The 20612-nt window shown below is 47.5% G+C and overlaps 1 protein-coding gene across 1 annotated transcript; it reads right to left on the reverse strand.

Annotated features, from left to right (window-relative positions):
- Positions 1-5984: 5984 nt before the first annotated feature.
- On the reverse strand, positions 5985-15150 carry LOC128045498 (3 beta-hydroxysteroid dehydrogenase/Delta 5-->4-isomerase). The gene is made up of 3 exons (XM_052637996.1): positions 15006-15150; positions 10207-10371; positions 5985-6796 (listed from the first exon to the last, which is right to left on the reverse strand). The coding sequence occupies exons 1-3, from the start codon at positions 15148-15150 to the stop codon at positions 5985-5987; spliced, it is 1122 nt and encodes a 373-aa protein (XP_052493956.1).
- Positions 15151-20612: the final 5462 nt, after the last annotated feature.

Raw genomic sequence — 20612 nt, forward strand, 5'->3', positions numbered from 1 at the left:
CAAGAACCCTGTTTGGTAGCAACAGGATATTGAATATAGTTCTCTGTGCTCTACAATAGGACCGTGTTGCTTATCCTTTCTATATATAAAGGCTTACATCTGCTAACCAGTTATCCTCCCCCTCCTCCTTCCATCTTGGCAACCACCAGTCTGTTGAGCAGCTTTCTATGTTGTCTTAAGACACTCAGGATTATCCTAAGAGTCCTGAGGCTCCTCCACTGGATGGTTTCACGGAAGAGAGTGACATGGTCAGTTTTTATGTTGGATAGATAACTCTGGCAAAACTACCGAGGATGAATTTCATACATAATGACTGAGGCAGGGAGGCCTGAACCAGGCTGGGTTACTAGGGAGGCAGACAACACCTCTGGGAGGTGTCTGGGAGGTGAAACCCATAAGACTGAATGATAGGCTGGAGGGAGAGTAAGGGAAGGAAATCGAGGTCTCTGGCTTCAGGAAGTGGGTACATGGGGTGCTCTCACTCAGGCCTTGCCCAAAGTAGTGTCTGTTCTGCCTCAGGCTGGCCTCAGCTGCCCTGTGTGTTCCCTTTGTTAACACTACATAAATCAAGCCTTTATTTCTTGCCTACATTCTTGAAGTAGCCTTTTAATCTTTTCCAATCCATCCTACACATCACTGCCAAAGTAATCTTCCAGGAACAGCTGAACAAGAATCTTCAGTGGTTTCCCATTGCATATTGAATAATCTCTACATTCTAGTCTGACTACTGATATTTGTTGTTGAGGGGCGTGGGGAGAGGGGGTAAGTATGGAGACAAGCTCCTTGTTCTTAAAAGAGCCTAATTTTCCAGAGATCGTGAGGCACGTGACATGTAGTTAAATGTCAAATGGTCTCTGGAAGGGGAAAGAAGGCAGTCTCCTACAGGTGACCCAAGGTAACCCATCAAGTTTTTCCAGGTGTGTTCTCCATTCTCTCCTGCATCTGGTCTTTCCATATTGGTCTCTTCGCTGCCTGAAAATGACTCCCCTCTCTCACCTCTGTATCTTTCCTGTCTCTATCACCTCTGCCTGGCATACATTCCCCCACATTTCTGCCTGTTGAAGTCCTACCCATCTGTCAACATTAAGCCCCAGTACAAGGGCTCTGTGGAGTACCCTACCCAGAGAGGACCCTCCAAAAACATTTTACCTTTCTAAGGGCACTTGGTACATTTTACTGTGCACGGAACTCACCATGCCTCATATTTTATTGCTTCCACTAGACTGAGAGCAGAGATGCAAAACCAGAAGCCTTAGGTGTCAGTCCAGCCCACAGATGTGTTTTGTTATTTTGAACTCTTTTTAAAAATCAAAATTAATGTATTAAAAATTATAACCTATATCAAACATACAGAAAAGTACAGAAGATAATGTTATGTATACTTGAGCCCCTAGCGCCAAAAAGGAACAGATTGCCTTCAACCCCTCACCACCCATTTTTAAAGAAATAAGCTATTACACATAAAATTTGAGCACTAACCCACACTGGTCCCATTCCCAGAACTGGTCTTCACACTGTTTTTAAAATTTAGAATTACTTGACAGTATTTAGAAATCAAAAGATTTCACATAAAAAATTAGGAAACTTTGCTTTCCTTGTCAGAGAAGGCAATGGCGACCTACTCCAGTACTCTTGCCTGGAAAATCCCATGGACGGAGGAGCCTGGTAGGCTGCATTCCATGGGGTCACTAAGAGTCGACACGACTGAGCGACTTCACTTTCACTCTTCACTTTCATTCATTGGAGAAGGAAGTGGCAACCCACTCCAGTGTTCTTGCCTGGAGAATCCCAGGGACGGGGGTAACCCCAGTGGGCTGCTGTCTATGGGGTCACACAGAGTTGGACACGACTGAAGAGACTTACCAGCAGCAGCAAGGAGACTTATCTTCTCCTTGAAGAGTCAGAAGGTCTGGTGACTTGGGGTATATTCCCACTTGAGTCATGGGAGGGGGGCTCTGTGACTGCTGCCCTCCAAGATGAAATATGTGCTCCCCTGCACACCACACTCCTCACCATTCCCTGAGGCCTCTTAGCTCTTGCCTGCCTCATTTACACATGGTACCTGGCTCCTGCAGGCATGTGAGTTTGCCATCTTTATGTAAGATCTTTGAAGTCAAAAGCTTTTTATTACTGGAACTGAACCACAACTTGCTGGATGACTTTGAGCAAGTTATTGACCTCTCTGTCTCCATTTCCTTGAGTATCAGGCTAGGATAATAAACGTACCTACTTTTGGATGTTGACTGAGTATTATTATATATACATGGGACTTCCCAGGTGGCACTGGTGGTAAAGAACCTGCCTGACAATGCAGGAGATGAAAGAGATGGAGGTTTGATCCCTGAGTTGGGAAGATTCACTGGAGGAGGGAATGGCAAGCCACCTCAGTGTTTTTGCCTGGAGAATCCTATGGACAGAGAAGCCTGGTGTGCTATGGTTCATAGGTCCACAAAGAGTCCAACATGACTGAAGCGACTCAGCAGGCACAGGTGCTGATAGTGGTACAGGACCTGCCTGGCAATGCAGGAGACATAGGAGATGCGGTTCGATCCCCGGCTTGGGAAGATTCCCTGGAGGAGGACGTGGCAACCCACTCCAGTATTCTTGCCTGGGAAATCCCACGGACAGAGGAGCCTGGCGGGCTGCAGTTCACGGGTCTGCAAAGAGTCAGACAGGACTGAATGACTGAGCACACACACACTCACAAAGTGTGTTAGAACCATCCTTCGTTCATAATTTTGCTGGTTGAGGTTCTCCTTCTTTTCTCCAAAACCCTCAGGGCTAGATACATTTTGGAATTCAGATTTCTTTTGGATTTTAACAAGGTAATAAGTGTATGTATCATATATTACAGTACACCCCAGCAAGATCCAGGTTAGCCCCTTGTCATTAAACACACTGAAATTTCTGCAGAAGAAAACCTAGAGTACACATGAAGTGTGATCCAGACTTAAATTGCTCCATCCATTCTGGGTGGGCCAGGCTGCCTACAAGCATTCAGGCCTTCGGGGAGAAGGTACGTCTGGAACCCAGAGCTCCCAGACTTGGACTCTTTTGGGGATATTTGGGATTTCTTAGGAGAAATTGTGAGGTTGGGTTTTGTCACTGTCCTCATCTGTTTGTTAATAAAGTAACAGAATATTGTAGCTGCCCTGCAGTTTCCGCCGCAGCTGCGGGGTCTGCCTTCCTCCAGCCCCTTTAGGTCCTTTGTCGCTTTTCTGCCCCTCCTTCCCCGGGCCAGCCACCCTCCTGCCAGCTCCACCTCGGCCCTCTGAGGCGTGCCTCCTCCAGCTTGGGGGGCAGTCTAAACTGCCTAATCTCCCCGGGCAAACCCTTCTCACCTGGCGGACCTGTGTCCTCTCTGCTCTCCCCGCTCCTCCTCTCTCCCAGCCCCGCCCCCGCCTGGCCCCCACCACTGCTCAGCTTCTTCCCGCTGCCTGGACCCGCTCACTCACTTGCTGCCAAAGTCCCATCTCCCTCCTCCAAGACCTAGCTGCGGTCCCACCTCGTCCTTGAGGCTTTTCCCAATAGCTTCTGTTCAGCTCGGTTCTCCAGACTCAGTACCCAGAGCACTTAACCGGTGGCTGAGCACGTGCCTGGCTTTCGCTGACTCATTCAGCCGTACCCCACGCGGTCACCCAGGTGTGTGTGGCGGGGGGGCGGGGGCGGGGGCGGGGAGGGGAGAGGCGCTGCGGGGCGGTTTCCTCCTTCCCTCCGGGTCTCTGCTGCCCCCGTGCGGTGCTTTCCCTGAAGTGCACCTGGGGCTCCTGTGCGCGAGCTCGGACCACCCCGCGCGGGTGTCAGGGAGCATAGTGTCAGTAAGGACGCGGCTTCGTTGGTCAAAGCATTCCCAGGTCTGTATGCTTATTCAGTAGAGACCAACAGTCGGGCAGATCCGCTCTCCTCTTTCTTCTCTCACATCAACCCCCGCTTGCCCTTTGGTGACAACGCCACCTCCCTCCCTTGGGAGAACAGCTCTGAAGGGTTTATGTTTGTGGGATTTCACTAGACTAAAAACGGCTGGAGGGAACTTTTGTCTCAGCCTCCACCACCCTCCTTTCCTTCCTTCCTTATCGGTATAAACATATGAGGGTTTGCACAACACCAGGCTGGACAGAGGCTGCCTCTTGTGTTTTGTGTACTGGAGGAAGCGCGTGTTCCATCTCTCACTTTGTCTCACCCCTGGGACCATTTACTGATCTCCCAGGGCTGATCCTCTGTCCCTTGTCCCCCCCCACCCCCACCCCCCTTTGGGGTTTTGAAGGTGATGGAAACCTGTTCTTCTGGGCCAGAGTGCTTTTTCCCTTTTCTCCTTAAGAGTGAATACTTAAACAATCTCCTTTGCATCAAATTCAACTGAATTCATAATCTGTAAATTCCCTGGGTAAGAGAGAGGCCATCTTGGTGTTGGGTACGACTCTTGCTGTGGCCGTGGCTCACAAAGACAGGCGACCCCCTGGTGTAGAAGAGACAGCCCCACCTCCCCTCCAACGACCCCTTCCCCCCGCCCCCCCCCAACCTCACCCCGGGCTTCGGGTTGCACGGTCCTGGTTGGTCTGACAGTGTCTCTTTTGAATGCTTGTCCTCCAGTCAGTTAATGGACGTGTCATCATTTAAGTCCCCAAACATGTCTCAATTGGTCTCCCTTCCTTGAGGACACTGAGAAGGATGAGAGGGCTAGTGGTTAGGGAGCGATGGAGGGAAGGGAAAGAGGCTGAGGAGGAGAGAGGGAAGGGAAGAGAGGGGGCGGGCTGAGGGAGAGATGGGGAGGAGGAAGGAGAAGGAGGAGGAGCAGGAGCTAAATCTGGAGGAGCTAAATCTCTACTTTTGCGCCGAGTGGGAGAGACATTCCAGGGACGTTCACATCTGTTCCCTTTACTTGCCTAGGAACCCATCATGTGGCCTCACCGAGATCTGAAAGAACGTTGAATTACTGGCTTCTGAGTTACCGGAGGGGCCAACACGCACATCCATCCAAGTGTGTTCGAGGGACCTTCAAGGGCACGGGCACTGGCAGCGGGGCTGGCCGCCGCTCTGCTTCGCACTGTCCTCTCGGCTGGCGAGAGTAGGAAAGCCTCCCAGATTCCGTGAGGGGCTCTCCTCAGTCCTGGGGTGTCTCCTGCCCAGGAGCGGGCAAGAAGGACCCAAGAGATCTGGGCTCTCTCAAGAATCAATACCCTATGTCCAGTGCTCCCGCCGCACCCTGGCAGCTCATTCACCAGCAGCAGACGCAATTCAGTGGCAGATCAGGGTTTTCAGGTTTATCTGGGTTAAATGTCCCGGTCTCTCACCAGTTAGTGTGATTGTGAACATGTTTCCTTATTCATAAAAGGGAATAGTCAGTCATCCCTACCTCGTAGGTTTCTGGTGGGGGTTAAATAAGTGTTATATGTGAGTCATTCAGTGGGTTCCTGATACATAGTAAGTGCTAGTCAATCCCATTGTCCACCTTCCCAGCACTCGGCCCAACCCGGTCCCAGGCTGCTTCTCTGAATAGAAAAGGCTGATATCTGGAAATGGAGGGGGAAACACAAGAGACTGTACTCACGTACACCACAGCTTCCTCCAGATTAGTCATGAAAACGTTGATCGTTTTTATTGAGCTACATGAAGGAATATGAACTTTTAAAAGAAATGCTTCCACATTTAACAAAGAAAGTGGAACTAAGAGGCAAAACTCAAAGTTACAAGAAGCCCAAATAACTCAGAATCTGCCACTGAGATTTTGGTACCAGCAGCTGCAGCAAATCACCTTGTCTGTCCCCTGGAGGCAGGTAGGGAAGAAAGCTTCCACTTGGGCCAGTGACCGACACGGTTTCTGGTGGCAGAAGGCAGATAGTAAGATGGGCATCTTCTAAAAGGGAGGCAGGAGGACCCAGGCTTGTGTCTATGTTACTTTCTGTATGAAGCCTCAAGGGAAGCGCTTGATCGACATCTACTAACCATACCCACGTGTCCACGTTCCCATCGTTGTCACTCCTCGGTCAGTGAATCTTTGTTTTCAGGGTCTCTTTGTGTTGTTTCACCAGGGAGCCAATCCATTCCTTGGTTTTCTGCTTGGCTTCCTCCCAAGTGTAGAGGGGCTCATACCCCAGATCTCGCTGAGCTTTCTTATAGGAGAAGGTGAACACGCTGTTGCAAAGAGTCACTAGGTGGCGGTTGAAGCAGGGGTGATATTTGTAAATTGGACTGAGCAGGAAGCTCACCATTTCCAGCAGGAAGGCAAGCCAGTACTGCAGAGAAATAGGAAGGCTCATCCGGGAATCCAAGCAGAAGCCCCATTCTTTGCTCAAAGCGTAATTGAGGTCATCGTAGCTTTGGTGTGGTGTGTCGTCTGAGATGTAGTAGAACTGTCCTTGGATGTTTGGGACCTTTTTGGGGTCCCGCAGGGCCCTCAAGGCCAGAATGTGGGCCCAGGCCACATTGCCAACATAGACTGGGTTGACTCTGGAGAACTTGCAGTGATTGGTCAGGACGCCGTTGTTCTTCAAGGCTCCATGCATGTAGGCAGAAAGGAATGGGCTCCCCTCCCCGTAGATGTACATGGGCCTCAAGGCACAAGTGTACAAGGTGCCGCCATTCTTCAGAGCCCACCCATTAGCTTCCAGCACAGCCTTCTCGGCAAGCTTCTTGCTGTATGGGTATGGAGAGAACCATGCCGATTCATGATGCTCTTCTTCATGGCCGTCTTGGATGATCTCCCTGTAGGAGTTGGGCCCAGCCACCTCTATGGTGCTGGTGTGGATAAAGACTGGCACACTAGCCTGGACACAGGCCTCCAGCAGCAGCTGGGTACCTGCCCGAAGGAAGCACACCATCAGTGTCAGGACACAGCCCAGGGCCAGCCCGGCCATGGGCCGTGTCTGCTCCTCGTCCTGAAGTGCAGTGGCCATTACCTCTGAGCAGCGCATTGTCTCTGGCTAAGATTCAATCATGCTAAAGCCATAGGACAAGAGTGAAAATGAAGCAATGAAAGGGGAACGAGACTTGGGTTCTGGACTGCACGCATTTGGATTCCATGGACTTTGGGGATTTACACGGAACATGTTTGCACTTTTAATGTTGGAAAAGAACGAGTTGCCACTTTATATTTTGCAGAGTAAAGAGATTTTAAAGTGATCATTTGTCATCTCCAGCACCTCATTAAAGGTGGGCTGAAATGAAAAAGTGAAAGTGTTAGTTGCTGAGTCGTGTCTGACTCTGAGACCCCGTGGACTGTAGCCTGCCGGGCTCCTCTGTCCATGGAATTCTCCAGGCAAGAATACTGGAGTGGGTGCCATTTCCTTTTCCAGGGGATCTTCCCGACTCAGGGGTTGAACCTGGGTTTCCTGCATTGCAGGCGGATTCTTTACCATCTGAGCCACCTGGGAAGTCCTGAAGACAGCTGTTGTAAACTTAAAAAATTAGGATGCCATACTTTAGAGTAGGGACAACTCTGGTCCATAGGAGGACAGTTGAAGGACTCACATCACACACACACACACACACACACACACAGAGTTGTATGTAAGTAATGCGAGCGTGCATGCTAAGTTGTTTCAGTTGTGTCCAACTCTTTGTGATCCTATGGACTGTAGTCCACCAGCCTCCCTGTCCAGCGGATACTCCAGGAAAGATGCAAGTAATACTCTTAAATATACATTGAATTGTTGATATTATCTTTTTTTTTTGATGACCAATAAAAAATTGTCACAACGACTTTTTGTCACTGAGCAAATGAATGGTGGGTTCTGGGGAGAAGCTGGAGATCCGGACTGTGTTTCTAATTTTGCTTCTTGCAAAGACAACTCCTAATTCTGGCTATGACTCCTTTTACCGAAGTATGAAAAACGGGTGGTAAACGTTTTATCAATACTAGTCTTCTGGAGCCTGGCAATGGTCTTATATGTTGAGCCTGGTGAAGAACCAGAAAGGAGTGCGCCCTCTGCTGGTAATATCTGTCATGGGAGGATCTTGTAGAATTCCTTAACCTGGGGAGAATTTTAGCTCCTAGAGGTAACCCAGAGTCTTCCCTACAGGAAAGAAGTGATTTCCTGGAAAAAAACATCATTTTGGAGTGGTATTTTTTTTTTTAAAAAAAACCCTCATAATGTCTTTGTGCAATTTGATTTTCAGGAAAGACAGCCTTGTTAAAAAAATTTAAATCTAAAAGCAGAGATAATTCAGAGCTAATGGTAAAGAATCTCCTGCCAATGCAGGAGGTGAAGGAGACACAGATTTGATCCCTGGGTCGGGAAGATCCCCTGGAGAAGGAAATGGCAACCCACTCCAGTATTGTTGCCTGGAGAACCCCATGGACATAGGGGCCTGGGTGGGCTGTGGTCCATGGGGCCAAAGAGTCAGACCTGACTGAGCCACTGAGCATGCGCTCAGGTAAACTGCACAAGAAGAAATGCCCGCGACTGTGAAGCGTTTTCTAAACCAGAGAGTGATGCAGTGATACTAGTTTTAGTCAATGGAGGCCTCTAACCCTTCCCAGGGAGCCGTGGAGAGCAGGAAATCATGAAGCCGGGGAGCTGAGAACTCAAGACCCCTTACTGCACTCTTGGCAGAGTGGGGGTAACCAGGGACGTGGCTAAGGCAAAACTAGAAAGGGTCTATTTTTGAGACTGTGATTTTAGGCCAGAGATGCAAAGACAAAGAGTTGCTTTAGAAAAAAGTCTCTGTGTAGAGTAATTCTGGTGGGCAGGGTGTGGAAGGTAGATGCGCTGGGGGTTGGGATGCTGTGGTCCTAGAGAGACTGGCCTCCAGGAATCAGAGGAGGATACTACACAGCAAGCCAATAAGGGATTTAAGCTAATCCCTTGAGTGAAGTGTCTAGATTTAAAGTAGATTGGAAAGTCACAGTTCAGAGAGAGCCAGGAAGCATTTAAGTGATAAGGATCTTAAGATGCTATACTTTGGACACCTGACTAGGAGCTACTCTTCAATAATAGACCCGGTGGGACTTCCCTGGTGGTCCACTTCTAAAGCAGGAGGGAATGGGTTTGATCCCTGGATAGGGAACTAAGATTCCATATGCCATGTGGCACAGCCAAAAAAATGAACGGGAAAAAAAAAAAAGACCTGGTAGTGAACTGAAGCTGAAGCGCCAATACTCTGGTGACCTGATGTGAAGAGGTAACTCACTGGAAAAGACCCTTATGCTGGAAAGATAGAGGGCAGGAGGAGAAGGGGGTGACAGAGGATGAGATGGTTGGATAGCATCATTGATTCAGTGGACATGAGTTCGAGCAAACTCTGGGAAATAGTGAAGGACAGGGAGACCTGGCGTGCTGTAGTCCAAGGGGTTGCAAAGAGTCAGACAAGACTGAGCAACTGCATAACAAGTGAACTGAGGAGATGGTATTATGGATAATGTGAAGCTAGTCTTGTTAAGAAGATATTACAGGAAGACCAGAGCTGGCTAATTCTGTACTGCCAGACCACTGTGAGCCAGCTTTGGTAGTTTTCTTGTGAGGAACTCTTCTCGGGGGTGAGCAGAAATTCTCTCAACATTCTCACTACCCCTATGATCCTTCCTTTGCAGGAAGTCTTGCCTGAAGGAAACCAGCCCAGAGCTGTGGCCCATCACTCCTGACCTGGGGGCACCTCGTATCACAAAGCTGTTAGTTAGTTCTTGGCCGTACTGTGACTCCCACCTTGTAACCACACAGAAGGGCTAATGGGATGACTAAACACTTGTAAATTCTGGTTCCAATGCAGTGGAGGCAGGAGGTGGTCGGAGAACAAGAGTTTGAGGTTGGGGTTGAGTCAACACTTGATTGGACCAGCAGAAAGGTTATTGTGGCCTTTGGACTTACAGAGGCGTGCGTTTAAATTCTAGCCCTTTCACTCCTCTCCAAAGGGCCTTAGACAAGTTATTTAGCCTGTCTCAGCCCCAGTTTCCTCATCTAAAAAACTGAGGATGATGGCTGTGAATCTCTGTTGATTGGAAGAAAGTGTTAAAGTGTTTATCACTCAGTCGTATCTGACTGTTTGCGACCCCACAGACTGTAGCCCACCAGACTACTCTGTCCACGGAATTCTCCAGGCAAGAATAGTGGAGTGGCTTGCCCTTTCCTCCTCCAGGGGATCTTCCCGACCCAGGGATTGAACCCCGGTCTCCCAAGTTGCAGGCAGGTATTCACCAGGTGCCCTCTCCCTTATCCTGGCCTCTGATCCTCACTGGCCCGCCTCCCTCCAGCTCCTCCCAGGATCCTGTACCTTTCACATTGACGTTCATGATGGTCTCTCGCGGGACAGCATTCCTGACGTCGATGACAGAAGCGGTGTGGATGACCACCGAGATGCCTTGGAAGGCCCTCTTCAGGCACTGCTCATCCAGAATGTCTCCTTCCAGCAGGGTCAGCTTGATCTTGCTCTGGAGCTCTGTGTGAACAGGAGGCAGGTCACTGGAAAGCTCTCTGAATCTGAAAGTTTCCTGATAAAGGTGGCATTTTACATAGGTCTTCAAGGACAGGTAGACTGAGGGGAAGGAGGGATAGGGAGGAGAGGTGAGCAGCCCATGGAAGAAGCAAGTCAACAAGGACATAGCAATCAATGAGCAGCATTTCTTGAGAAGGAGCAAACATCTCTTTCCATCCCATCTCCTTCCAAAAAAGATAAAAAAGAGAGTTTGAGCTATGAGGACTCAAGAGTGTCTGGAACACGAAATTGTGAAAGAGACTCATGGGGCCAGTATAAAATTCATTAAGGAAAGAATTTGCATTTAATTCAAATTAAATGCAATGGGGAATCGGGTATGGATTTGGAATTAAAAGAGAAATGTAAGCAAAAGTTGTGTAGGAAGCAAACCCTGGCTGAAGTATTCTAAAGTGGATCAAGGTGGGGGGTGGCTAAGAGAAAGCAAGGTGGTTGAGGAATTAATCAGCTATGGCACCACAGTTCCTATGAGGAGGACTGGAACCAGGGATCCGGCAGAGGGAGTTGAGAAGAGAAGAAGTACACAAGGTTTGACTTTCAGACCTTACCTTCCAGGTCCTGGTTCTTACTGGAGATAGGCTGAGAGGAAGAGTCAAAGGCGGCCCGAGTTTTTTCCACTTGAGTGATTAAGAGGATGGTGATGCTTTTTAACAGGAATTTACAATGGGCCCCAATGGTTAATTGAACTGCAAGAGCTCTTATTAGATATCATCAAAAGCAGATATCAGTGCTGAAAATGAGCCAGCCACCAAGGGACTAACATTCTGGCTATCTTAGCCAAGGGTCACAGAGATGTCATCAGGGTCTCCGGCTCCTCTGAAGCCCACTGGAGGCGGCACAGCATCATCACCTCAGATTAGTGTTGTTGCTCAGCTGTGTCCTACTCTGTGCGACCCCACAGACTGTAGCCCGCCAGGCTCCTCTGTCCATGGGATTCTCCAGGCAAGAATACTCCAGTGGGTAGCCTTTCCTTTCTCCAAGGAATCTTCCCAACCCGGGGGTCGAACCCGGGTCTCCTGCATTGCAGCCAGGTTCTTTACTGTCTGAACTACCAGGGAAGCCCCACCTTAGATTAGCCCATGAAATAAATGCCGCACAAAGAGCTTGGATAAGTACCCTGCACTTATTTTGTGCTATTTATTTCACACATGACTTCCAGCTTTCTAATTTTCTTTTCCAGCCATCTCATGAGACAGGGATTCCGATTTCCACTTTACAGGCAAGGACATCCAGGCTCAGAGGAATAGTCTTAAGTCATACTTCCAGTGAAGGCTCCAGCCTGCCCACCTGCCTTCAAGCCTTGCTTGCTGTCCCATCACCCACTTGCAGGACTGCAGAGCAGTTCAGGTCAGTCAATTTAAATGAAATCGGCAGTGGAGGCCAGAGAACAGTGAGAGAGAAATCCAGAGTGAAAAATCTCCTGCATTGCAGTAGATTCTTTACCACTGAGCCACGAGGGGAGCCAGCCAGACAGCCTGGGTTCAAATCCAGTTTTGCCATTTTCCAGGTGTGGGACCTTGAACAAGTTAATTAACTTCTGCTACATCTGGTCCGTATGTTTGTGTCCCCTCAGATCCATTGTTGAAATCCTAATGTGATGTGTTAGGAGTTAGGGGCCTTTGGGAGGTTATTAGATCGTGAAGGTGGAGACCTCATAGACTGAATTTTCTTCTTAGGTTACAACTTGATAAAACCATCTGCGCTCCTTTAAGCCTCTTTGAGATTAGCTCCACCCCAGCCCCTTCCACTCCCAGAAGGCCACAGAGTGGGAGAAAGGCAGAGGAGTTAGCTGGAGGGCAGAATTTTCTGATTGTGTCTCCACCTCTCCCTGCCTGTCCCTTTCTCTTTCTCTCTTTCAAGGCTGACTTCAGCAGACTGGCTCAAAGGCCAAGTGAGGAAAGACCGCTCACCCGTTAGTCTGCAGGGATGCAGAGTGACCAGCAGAGGGCGCTGTAGATGCCTCAGCTGGAACCCCTAGCTCCCTCCCAGTGTTTTGCATAGACTGAATATGTGATGTAAGCTACCTGTTGTGAGCGGGGTTGGAGGGAGGCCCAGAGAGAAGCTACTAGACAGACTAGCAGTTGAGAGCACAGATACTGCAGCCAGACCGTGCGTGACTCTTTGCAACCCTATGGACTGTTGCCTCCAGGCTCCTATGTCCATGAGATTCTCCGGGCAAGAATACTGGATTGGGTTGCCATGACCTCCTCCAGGGGGCCTCCCTGACCCAGGGATGGAACTGGTGTCTCCTGAAGTGGGACCCTGAACAAGTCAGTCAACCCCTGCTATGTCTGCATGTTTCTGTTGAAATCCTAGTGTGATGGTGTTAGGAGCTGGGGCATTTGGGAGATGATTAGATCATGAAGGTAGAGCATGGAGAGGATGAAGGTTCTTATAGAAAAGACCCCAGAGAGATCCCTCATGCCTTCCACTGAGAGAGGGCACAGCAAGATGGTGTGGCCATGAACCAGGAAGAGACCTCTGACAAGAACTTGACCTTGCCTTGATGGCTCAGTGGATAAATAATTCATCTACAGTGCAGGAGACACGGGGAGTGCAGGTTTGATCTCCAGGTTGGAAAGGTCCCCTGGAGGAGGAAATGGCAACCCACTCCAGTATTCTTGCCTGGAAAATCCCACGGGACAGAGAAGCCTGGCAGGCTACAGTCCATGGGGTCACAAAGAGTTGGACATGACTGAGCGACTAAGCACACACCCACACACAGACTTCAGAACTGTGACCCGTACATTTCAAAGTATAAGATACCCAGCCTGCAGCATTTTGTTATAGCAGCCCCGAATCGACTGGATTCTTCTATGCCTGTATTCTCATAAAAAAAAAAAAAAGAAGAAAGTAAACTGCAGACACTGTTACCCATCCCAGAGAGAGGATTGTGATGAGGAGCGAATGAGTTGACACACATAAAATGCTGGGCACAGCGCCTGGCACAAAAGGAACCCTGTGAGTATTCTCTATTGTTATCTTGACGGAGGCCCCTGCCCACCCACAACAGCACCTGACTTATTCACCTTGGGAGCTGTTCCGCTAGGTTGAGCATCCCTCTCTCTGGGCATAAGTCATCAGCCTGCATATATTGCTGGGATGTAGGGATTGGGATTGCCAAAGATTGGTGTTAATCATTTGTGAGTTTTTTTTTGTTTAATCAAAGACACTGTTGAAGCAGAGGGTAGAAGAAACAGGATGTTTGCAGAGGTCGGGGAGGGGAAAGGAGAAGAGAGTGCAGGGTCCAGGAGAGTGAGCTGGGGAGGGGGACTTTTAGTGGGGAGGGGGATCCTGGGCAGCCAGAGCCTGTGTGTAGATGGCCAATCCACCAGGGCTGAGGAGGGGAGACAGGGAGTTGGTTTGGGGGCATACAAGCAGGAAATGCGAGAGACTGAAGACTCACTTTGTCAAGAGCTGGCCCTCGGGCCACTGACTGGGGCTCGTATGAGCTCTGCTCCCCATCAATCCCAGAGACCTCAACAAGTCGCTTTGCCTTTGTTGACCTCAATTCCTCATTGTCCGGGTGGGCGTTACCCTCTCCTACCTTCCTCACAAGGTTATTTTGAGGATCCGGGAGCAAAGCAGGTTGGAAAATACACTATAAATCAAGCGTTTGCCTTGGCACTATGGGCAGCAATCAGGAAAGAGAGTCATGAGCTGCTTTAGCAGATTCTGTAGTCACGTCCTTGTGATGATGAAAGTGAAGTCGCTCAGTTGTGCCCGACTCTTTGTGACCCCATGGATAGTAGCCTGCACCAAGCTCCTTCGTCCATGGGATTTTCAAGGCAAGAAGTACTGGAGTGGGTTGCCATTTCCTTCTCCAGGGAATCTTCCCAACCCAGGGATCGAACCCAGGTCTCTCACACTGTAGACAGATGCTTACCGTCTGAGCCACCAGGGAAGTCCTGTGATGATGAGGAGAGAGGAAAATACTACAAAGAGAAGCCCAGGGAATCCCCTCGAGGCGTGTCTCCATTCACGCTGCCTCTGGTCCTATTGCTGGCTCCCTTGTTGCATGCCTGTGCGTCCTCTCCTCCCCCCTCTTTCTGGCTCCTTCTCTAATTCCCTCTCTCTCATTCACACACACACACTCACAGACACACACACTCACACACTTCACCCTCTCTTCCTTCTATTTCACCTGCAACAGAGATGCTCAGTGAAGTCACAGAAAGATAAGGGCAATCAAGAAGCTCTGGAACTCACCGGTGGCATCTCCAGGCTAACAGCCCTGGCTCACTCTTTGCAGACAGTACACAACAAGTACCAAGCTGAAACACTGAAGACTTGTGGACAGGAAGAAAACGGAAACATGAGTTTCTAGATGAGAAGAACAGACTCGAAGTGTTGGGGCCCCTGACCCATCTGGGACTGCACCATGTATTACCCTACCCCATCTTCTGACACTATTTGTGATTACACCATGGCATTACCCCATCTGTGATCTTTCTTTCTGATAACAGGATTAGCCTTGATTTGGCTGCAATTTTCCTTAAGCTGCTAGACAAGAACCCCCTCCCGCACACCCACATAGGTCTTCAAAGAGAGCTACACATCCATGACTCGAGCTTACTTACTAGAAAATTCCTCCCGAACTTCTGGTCTGAAGACTTTGTCTAGCACCCGGATTTCCTGCAGATCCTTCTCCTCCACCAACAGGCAGATGATCCTCTGGCCCAGAAATCCTCCTCCTCCGGTCACGAGGCAGCTCCACCCTGCCATGGCCAAATCTGAGCCCTGAGAAATGCTCACCAGGAACCAGAAAGCACTGGGGGGCAGATTGGGCGAGAGGACGATGCTGGAGAGAGCCACAAAGAGAGTTCAAGTGATTCCATGCTCGTAAAGACACACTGTGTTCCTTCTATTCCATTTTTGCAAAAATCCCTTGTGCCCCCCTCCCAAGAATAGCAGAAAGAAAGTGAAAAAGCTCTAACCAGTCAGATTGTGGTAAGCCAGATGAAAGCTCCCGGGTTCTGATCTCCAGATCTCCAAAAGACGGGACTGGAGAGAGCTTTATACGCTGCTGCCTCTGACTCAGCCCACTCAGCCTTGAACTCTTACAGTGTACTCATTGCTCACATCTCCTCACTTCCCCTCCAGGCAATAGTGACCTTTACCTTGTAGCTCTCACTCCTCCAAGGCATAGGAAGAGAGAGCAAGCTTCGAGGCCACAGCGCGATAAAGATTCTTGATTCTACCCTCAACAGGACTCCTGGCAGTCAGTGTCTGCTGCCTGGGATCCACAATCTGTGAACTTAAATTGGGTGGGGCGAAATCTCCAGCAATGGGAACTGTTTCCTCATACAGCAAATACAGCTGGAGGGCATGGGGGTGAGGTGGATCCACTGTAGCTCATTATCTCCTCTGTCAGAGTGTTTTTTGAAGTGTTGCTGTTTTGCAGAGTTTAGAGTTTAGAAATTTGCAGTGATGGAAGCTCCAATCACTAAATTCTGTGGAAGGCAATTTTCTTTCCCACCCAATATATCTGGATCCTCAGTTTCTTTCCCCCTGCAGAGGTCTGGGTTTCTGGAGGAAGAGCACCGTTGAAGGGAAGCTATCTGGTGATAACTGTCTAGTTCTATGACCTGTACAACTTGAGTAGGTGTATGGCTGTTAGCATAACTATCTCCACCTTGGTCCCTTGCAGTTTCTCCTGTCCTTTCACTAAGCCTACCCAGGACTGTACAGTGAATCACTTCTTTGTCATCAAGGGTTTTTTTTTAAAAGGTATTAGTTGTTGTTGTTATTTGGTCACTAAATGGTGTGCGACTCTTTGTGAACCCATGGACTATAGCCCAACAGGCTCCTCAGTCAATGAGATTCTCCAAGCAAGAACGCTGGACTGGGTTGCCATTTCCTTCTCCAGGGGATCTTCCTGACCCAGGGATAGAACCTGAGTTTCCTGTGTCTCCTGCACTGGCAGGAGGATTCTTTACCACTGAGTCACCTGGGAAGTGCAATAGATATTGCTTAATAACTGTTAGGGCCAAACAGCCTCTACGCTCTGTTAGTCCCATACGACAATGAAACTATTTGTATTCTTGGCACCCATGAAACTAGTTACCCTTTCATAAATACTAATTTAGGAATGTATGTATGCAGGTGTTCCTAGCACCTAACCTCATACCCTAGGTTAGTTGTAAAATTGTCCCCATGACCCCTCAGCAATGCTGAGTACATGTGTGAATGCTTCTGGGTCATTATCCACCAAACCCTACTCTGTGAGTTACACTCTGATAAACTGATCCAATGATTACATGGAGCTACCTGCTTCATTTTTCCTTCCCAAGAGGTCTTCTCAGTTTGATGGGCATGCCTCCAACAGTAGGGGTCTGAAGCTGTGGGCCACAGTAGCTTTTATTATGAATGTTTGCACTCAACCCACATTTTGTTTGCAAAAACACTCTCAGTAGATTCTTGAACAGAGGATGCTTATATGGTTCAGAAGCCTATACCCCAGGGATGTCCAAATACCACTGCCATCAGCATCTCAAGATACTGTCAAAAGATTGAGGTATAATTTATGTGCATTAAAATGTCCGGATCTTAAACGTTAGCTCAATGAACCATTGCAGTTATGTACAGCCATGTAAGAAACCACTCAAAACAAGATCTAGAATTTTTTTCCCTGCAGAAAATTCTTTCGTGCCCATTTTCAGTCAATTCCCACCCTTCCAACCTACCCGGGAAACAGCTACACTCTGATATTTAGTGGATAGATACTCTCCTAACTTTTCTTCTAAAGTCTTCATCATTCTGGATGTATATTTAAATATAGAATTCATCTAAAATCAAGTTTTATACACTGCAGACAGGAAATTTTACTATTGTATTCCTCTACTGTCTATCCATTTTCTCTCATTAATGTCTCTTGTTTTAATATTTGCTTGCTTTTATGTACTTTGTGTTTAATTTATACTTTTCAAGTTTCTTGTGGTCAAAGATTAGATACTTGATTTCTTCTTTTTGACAATGGGCATTTGCATTTAAAGCTACAAATTTCTGTCTAAGCACCATATTACCTGCAACCAGCAGTGTTTTTTTTTGTTGGGGGGGTGCATATTGAAGGCATGTGGGATCTTAGTTCCCCGACCAGAGGCTAAACCTGTAGACTATAGTGGAAGCACAGGGTCTTACCCACTGGACCACCAGGGAAGTCCCTTAACAGTTTTGATACCATTCAGATAAAAATATTTTCTGACTTACCTGTAATTTCTTCCTTAATGTATGAGTTATTCATAAGCATGTTGTTAAATGTCAAAAACCAGAGATTTTCTAGATAATGTCATCAATTTCTAATTTAATACTATAGTGGTCAGAGAATATAGTCCGTATGATTTTGATTTTCAGATGTTTATTGAAAGTTGTTTGGTGGCTCAGTACAAATGGTCTGTCTTAGTGAAATGTCACATGCACTTGAAAAGAATTCTTTAAATTGCCAACAGTTGCTGAGAGTGATGCTTTATACGAGTGGGTTTGACACCTTCCTTCAGGTCTCATCCTCTTCCTGTGTTGTGGACATTCTCCTCTTGTCACTTGGGACTTGACTCCCAATTCCTCAAACGCCTTTGCTTGGGAAAGGCACTGAGCTACAGCATCTTGTTCTCTCAGCACTAACTAAAGGTCCTGGGTCTCACTGAGACCCATGGCGCCTATCTGAGATCATCAAAATGCATCGTACAGCTTTGCCTGCTGTAGGGATGCTGTAAGTGGGCATTTATACCTACTATCCCTTCCAAGGCTGGGGTTGAAGAGCTAATTCCCCCAGCTCTTGGAAATGTTGGAGGCTGGTAGACTTTATCTAGTGTCTCTGAAGACTGCCTTCAGCCAAAGAAGTAGTAGAACAAGAGTTTAGAGTCGATGAGTGGAACTGATGAACCATGTAGACAGAGGAATAAAGAGGAAGGCAGATGGGGGCCAGAACATTACTTTTGTTTTATTTTCAAACATCTTTGCTGTAAAACAAATTTACATGTCATAAAATTAACTTATTTTAAGTATACAATTCAACTACTTTAAGTAAAATTATGAACTTGTATAACCATCACCATAGTCCTATTTTGGAACATTTCTGCGTTTGTGTGTGTGCATGTGTGTTTGTGCTAAGTTCCTTCAATCGTGCCCAACTTTTTGCAACCCTATGGTCTATAACCTGCCAGGCTCCTCTGTCCATGGGATTTCCCAGGCGAGAATACTGGAGCGGGTTGTCCTGTCCTCTTCCAGGGGACCTTCCTGACCCAGGGATAGAACTTGAGTTTCTTACATCCCCTGCATTGGCAGATGGGTTCTTTACCACTAGTGTTACCTGGGAAGCCCTGGGACATTTCCATCCCCACTAAAATATCTCCTGCACCCATTAGCAGCAACTCCTCATTCACGCTCACCAGCTACGTCAAAGCTGCTCAGTCATGTCCAACTCTTTGTGACGCCATGGACTATACGGTCCGTGGAATACCTCAGTATTTCATTCCTTTTAGGTGTCGAATACTATTTCATTGTAGTGATCTCCCATTGTCTGTTTATTCTTTTACCAGCTGATAGTTGGGATGTTTCCACTTTTTGTACTATTACAAAGCTGTTAGGAAAATTCACATACAAGTGTTCGTGTGGATGTATGTTTTCATTTCTTTTGGGTGGATAGCTAGGAGTGAAGCTGTTGGGTCATATGGTAAATTTATCTTTAACTTAAGAAATTGCCTGACTGTTTTCCAAAGTGGTTGTGCTCTCTACCAGTACTGAGTGAATATTTTAGTTTTCCCACATTATTGTTTCTTCATATTTTTCAACTGACATTCTCTACTTAAAAAAAAAAATTATTTACTTTTGGTTGTGCTGGGTCTTCATTGCTTTGCACAGGCTTTCTCTGGTGGTGGCAAGTAGGGGTTACTCCTTCTGGTGCATGGGCATCTCGTTGCGGTGACTTCTCTTGTTGGAGAGCATGAGCTCTAGGTGCACAGGCTTCAGTAGTTTCAGCACTTGGGCTCCGAAGTTGGGGCTCATGGATTCTGGAGCATGGGCTCGGTAGTTGCAGACACGTGTTTAGTGGCTTTGCAGGATGTGGAATCTTCCTAGACCAGGGACTGAACCCAGGTTCCCTGCATCGGCAGATGGGCTTTTATCCACTGCACCACCAACGAAGTCCAATGTTATCTATTTTTAAAACCATAGCCATTCTTGTGGGTAAGAAGTGGTATCTCATCTTGGTTTTGATTTGTATTTCACTAATAATGAGTGATGCTAAGCATGTTTTCATATGCTTATTAAATATTCCTATAGCTTTTCGGTGAAAAATCTATGTGGTTCTTTGACCATTTTAAAATTGGGTTATTTATCTTTTTGTTTTGATTTGTAAAGTGTTTTATATTCTGTATCAAGTTCTTTCATAGATACACGATTTGAAAATATTTTTCCAAGTCTATAACTTGTCTTACCATTTTATTGATAATGTCTTTTGTTTTAATACTTAAAACATTTATTTACAATGTTGTGTTGGTTTCTGCCATACAACAGTGCAAATCATGCCTAATGACACATACACCCCTCCCCTCCCTCGCCTCCCCGCTCCCCCCATCCCATCCCTCCAGGTCGTCACAGAGTGTCAGCCTGGGCTCCCTGTGCTGTGCAGAAACTTCTCGCCAGTTGTCCATCTTACACCCGATAGTGTGTATATGTTGATGCTGCTTTCTCCACTCTTCTCGCTCTCTCCCTCCCCGCTGTGTCCACAGTCCGTTCTCTATACCTATGTCTCCTTTCCTTCCCTGCAAATGCTGGAGAGAATATGGGGAAAAGGGAACCCTTCTACACTGTCAGTGGGGATGTAAACTGATACAGCCATTATGGAGAAATGTAAGGCGATTCCTTAAAAAACTAGGAATAAATCTACCGTATGACCCAGCAACTCCACTACTGGGCATATACTCTGAGAAAACCATGATCCAAAAAAACACACGTGCCCCAGTGTTTATAGCAGCACTGTTTGCAATAGCCAGGACACAGAAGCAACCTAGATGTCCACTGACTGATGAATGGATAAGGAAGATGTGGTGCATACATACAATGGAATATTACTCAGCCATAAAAAAGAATGAATTTGAGTCAGTTCTAGTGAGGTGGGTGAACCTAGAGCCTGTAATTCAGAGCGAAGTAAGTCAGAAAGAGAAAAGCAAATATAGTATATTAATGCA

The sequence above is a fragment of the Budorcas taxicolor genome, chromosome 3 (genome assembly GCF_023091745.1).
Source record: "Budorcas taxicolor isolate Tak-1 chromosome 3, Takin1.1, whole genome shotgun sequence".
Classification (NCBI taxonomy): domain Eukaryota; kingdom Metazoa; phylum Chordata; class Mammalia; order Artiodactyla; family Bovidae; genus Budorcas; species Budorcas taxicolor.